A 4,473-nucleotide genomic window follows, 5' to 3' on the forward strand; every position below is an offset into this window, starting at 1 on the left:
TGGAAAGACAAAATGAGGCAAAAGGCCCCTTGTATTGTGGGCAGAATCCCTGCACTCAGAGGGATTTAGAAGCTGAAATAACTGGGTTGGGAGCGGTGGTTTGCACCAGTAATCTCAGTATTTTGGGAGGCCAGGGAGGGTGGATCACCTAAACTCAAGAGTTTGAGACCAGCCTGGCCAACATACTGAAACCCCATCTTTACTAAAAGTACAAAGTGCCTGGCATAGTGGTGGGCGCCTGTAATCCCAGCTACTAGGGAGGCTGAGGAGGGAGAATCACTTGAACCCAGGAGGTGAAGGTTGCAATGAGGCAAGATCATGCCATTGCACTCCAGACTGGGCAACAGAATGAGACTCCATCTCAAAGAAAATAAAATAAATAAAACTGAAATAAAGAAACTAAAATAACTAAATAACTGAGTAGCACCACACTATCTGCTCTGGAGACAGGACTTTTTTTTTTTTTTTTTATCCAGGGCATCTTTCCGCGTGACCTGTTCTGAGTTCCAAAGCTGGGGAAGAGATTCAAACCTTCAAGAGTTCTTACAACTTTCAGGTACTCTGATGATTTCAGGGCATAGACGAAGCGCTTGTGGTCCGTGTCTGTCCCCGGGATTTCTGTTTCTTGGTTTGTATCTCTGCTGCAGGTCCAAGGAGCTGGGGCAATACCTCGAGTCTGGGTTCTTCCTCCCCAGGGACCTGGGGGAGCCCCCAAGACTCAGGGAAAGGGGAGAGCAAAGTGTGGGGTTGGTTCCCTCTAGTGGTCAGTGTTAGCACTGCATCCAGCTGCCTCAGATGGGCCCGGAAGGAATCAGCAAAAGTGCAATTGAAGACTGAATGGTGCCCAGAACCCCCACAATCTATTGCCTGCGCTTGGGCCCTTTTCCCAACACACACATTCTCTCTGCTGTGTGGAGGGGAAACATGTGGGGCGGAGGAAAGGGATAGGATAGAGAGTGGGATGGGGTCTGTAGGGGTCTCAAGGACTGGCTATCCTGACATCCTTCCCCACGTTCAGGTTGGCCACCATGGTGTGCTGCCAGAGGACACCCACATGACCCTTAAAGAGAGGACAAGTTGGGTGGTATCGCTGGCTGACCCTCTGCACAACCCTCACAATGTTGGTGACGGTGGGAAGGGAAAGATGACAAGCCAGGGGGCATGATCCCAGCATGTGTGGGAGGAGTTTCTAAATTAGCCACTAGCACAGGCACGTCAGGGGCCCCATGCATAAACGTACAGAAAAACAGGTGGGGTCAAGCAGCAAGAGATAAGGGGCCAGGGTATAAAAAGGGCCCACAAGAGACCAGCTCCAGGATCCCAAGGCCCAACTCCCCGAACCACTCAGGGTCCTGTGGACAGCCCACCTAGCTGCAATGGCTGCAGGTAAGCGCCCCTAAAATCCATTTCTGCACGATGTGTCCCAAAGGAAGAGGCTGAGCCCTGTAGATGGGACGGGGGCACTAACCCTCAGGTTTGGGGCTTCTGAATGTGAGTATCGCCATCTAAGCCCAGATATTTGGCCAATCTCACAATGTTCCTGGTCCCTGGAGGGATAGAGAGAGAAAAACAAACAGCTCCTGGGGCGGGGAGAGCACTGGCCTCTTGCTCTCTGGCTCCCTCCGTTGCCCTCCGGTTTCTCCCTAGGCTCCCGGACATCCCTGCTCCTGGTTTTTGCCCTCCTCTGCCTGCCTTGGCTTCAAGAGGCTGGTAGGGTCCCAAGCGTACCCTTATCCAGGCTTTTTGACCACGCTATGATCCAAGCCCATCGCCTGCACCAACTGGCCTTTGACACCTACCAGGAGTTTGTAAGCTCTTGGGGAATGGGTGCATGTCAGGGGTGGCAAGAAGGGGTGACTTTCCCCCCCTGGGAAGTCATGGGAGGAGACTAAGGAGCTCAGGGTTGTTTTCTGAAGCGAAAATGCCGGCAGATGAGCATACACTGAGCGAGGTTCTCAGAGAAGTAACAATGGGAGCTGGTCTCCAGCATAGAGACCAGCAGTCCCTCTTGGTGGGGGGGTCCTTCTCCTAGGAAGAAGCCTATATCCCAAAGGAAAAGAAGCATTCGATCATGGAGAACCCCGAGGCCTCCTTCTGCTTCGCAGACTCTATTCCCACACCCTCCAACTTGGAGGAAACGCAGCAGAAATCCGTGAGTGGATGCCTTCTCCCCAAGGCGGGGATGGGGGAGGCCTGTGGTCAGAGCCCCCGGGCAGCACAGCCACTGCGTGTCCTTCCCCTGCAGAACCTAGAGCTGCTCCGCATCTCCCTGCTGCTCATCCAGTCGTGGCTGGAGCCCGTGCAGTTCCTCAGCAGTGTGTTTGCCAACAACCTGGTGCATCACACCTCGGACAGCGACGTCCATGACCTCCTAAAGGACCTAGAGGAAGGCATCGAAACGTTGATGGGGGTGAGGATGGCGCCAGGGGTCCCAAATCCTGGAACCCCACTGGCTTCAAGGGCTGGGGGAGAGAAACACTGCTGCTCTCTTTTTAGCAGTCAGGCCCTGACCCAAGTGAACTCACCTTAGTCTTCATTTCCCCTGGTGAATCCTCCAGGTCTTTCTTTACACCCTGAAGGGGAGGGAGGAAAATGAATGAATGAGAGAGGGAGGGAGGGAACAGTGACCAAGCGCTGAGCCTCTCCTTCTCTTCCTTCACTGTGCAGAGGCTGGAAGATGGCAGCCCCCGGACTGGGCAGATCTTCAAGCAGACCTACAGCAAGTTTGACACACACTCACAGAACGATGACTCACTGCTCAGGAACTACGGGCTGCTCCACTGCTTCAGGAAGGACATGGACATGGTCGAGACATTCCTGCGCATGGTGCAGTGCCGCACTGTGGAGGGCAGCTGTGGCTTCTAGGTGCCCGCGTGGCATCCTGTGACCCCTCCCCAGTGCCTCTCCTGGCCCCGGAAGGTGCCACTCCAGTGCCCACCAGCCTTGTCCTAATAAAATTAAGTTATATCATTTTGTCTGATTAGGTGTCTTTCTATAATATTATGGAGTGGAAGGTAGTGGTGTGAAGCAAGGGGCAGCTGGGGAAGACGACCTGTAGGGCCTGCAGGGTCTATTGGGAACCAGGCCACTGAAATATAAGAGATTTGGTTGTTCCTGTGCCATAAGAAAGCTGACACATCACTGCAGTCTGTTACTCACTAAGGCCATTCCACCAGGTCAGTGGTCCCAGTTTACTGGTCATAGCTCAATGGTCATCCCAGAGATGACTTGAAGGCATTTCTTCCTCCCCCACCATCACGAGCAAAACCAAACCTGGCCCCCCAGGAGTGGGAAGAAATGAAAACAACATGGGTTATTAAGTGCAGAGGCAAAAACTTCCCAACAGGTGAGGAAACAATATAATAGAATTACTTGTGTGCAGAACAACTTTAGGATCAATATTCCTTAAGCCCAACTACTTTTATGAGAACAATGCAAAAACGAGTTGGAGACATACAGAACCAGAGCATTTGGGATCTCAATTAGGGCAAGGAAAGTGGAAGAGAGATTTTATTTGGGGTTGCAAATGCAGTGACAACAGGTACCAGGAAGATAACAACGTAAGCAATGAGGGTTGGATGGAATAGGATAAATCCCAGATGACACTTGCTTTCCTTTGGGGGATGCAACACAGAGGGGTGAGAACCAGCACAATATGCAGCACTTAAGCCCCTGCTGAGGTAGGACCCAGCCAGCCTGTCACCATCAGGACTGCAGGGACAGGGCTTCCAGACCTTCTGATTCTTTAAGACAGCTAGGGCCGGGCGCGGTGGCTCAAGCCTGTAATCCCAGCACTTTGGGAGGCCGAGGCGGGTGGATCACGAGGTCAGGAGATCGAGACCATCCTGGCTAACATGGTGAAACCCCGTCTCTACTAAAAATACAAAAAACTAGCCGGGCGTGCTGGCGGGCGCCTGTAGTCCCAGCTACTCGGAGGCTGAGGCAGGAGAATGGCGTGAACCTGGGAGGCGGAGCTTGCAGTGAGCCGAGATCGCGCCACTGCACTCCAGCCTGGGTGACACAGCGCGAGACTCCGTCTCAAAAAAAAAAAAAAAAAAAGACAGCTAGGACATCCAGACTTTTACGTAAAATCTAACATTTAAACATTGGAAACACATATCGAAAATATAATAAGGGCAAAAATTAACCCAAACACACATGGTCTCCAAGCTGTCTGTGAGCAAGTTTGTTCTGAGAGATGCTGATTGGGGAACTTGGTGTAAGGGAAAGAATCAGAAAAATTTGGTTTTTATGTAATTTAGTGCTCTTGAGTAAATTACTTGACCAAGCTGAGATAATAATATATTGCTTTACTAGGATTATGAGAGGATTAAACACCATGACATTTTGACATATTATAGTACTCAAGAAATTGTAGTTATTTCTGCATTGGATTTTTGGATGTTTTGTGTTTTCTAATGGAGGGTCTAAATACCTGCTGTGAAATTATATTGTTTTCCTTGGCAATTAGGA

The 4,473-nt window shown here is 51.0% G+C and overlaps 1 protein-coding gene across 8 annotated transcripts; it reads left to right on the plus strand.

Annotated features, from left to right (window-relative positions):
- Positions 1-1,244: 1,244 nt before the first annotated feature.
- On the plus strand, positions 1,245-2,973 carry LOC112617667 (somatotropin-like). Of its 8 annotated transcripts, none has more exons than XM_025374375.1 (5): positions 1,245-1,386; positions 1,648-1,827; positions 2,037-2,152; positions 2,246-2,410; positions 2,668-2,973. In XM_025374375.1, exons 1-5 carry the CDS (start codon positions 1,377-1,379, stop codon positions 2,863-2,865), a joined length of 669 nt encoding a protein of 222 aa, XP_025230160.1. In that variant the 5' UTR covers positions 1,245-1,376; the 3' UTR covers positions 2,866-2,973. The 8 variants fall into 8 exon arrangements, with proteins under 8 accessions (XP_025230160.1, XP_025230163.1, XP_025230165.1 ...); XM_025374378.1 differs by having other exon boundaries at positions 2,106-2,152; XM_025374380.1 differs by having other exon boundaries at positions 1,648-1,710; positions 2,106-2,152.
- The last annotated feature ends 1,500 nt before the right edge of the window (positions 2,974-4,473 follow it).

Source organism: Theropithecus gelada, unplaced genomic scaffold (genome assembly GCF_003255815.1).
Source record: "Theropithecus gelada isolate Dixy unplaced genomic scaffold, Tgel_1.0 HiC_scaffold_3173, whole genome shotgun sequence".
Taxonomy (NCBI): Eukaryota; Metazoa; Chordata; class Mammalia; order Primates; family Cercopithecidae; genus Theropithecus; species Theropithecus gelada.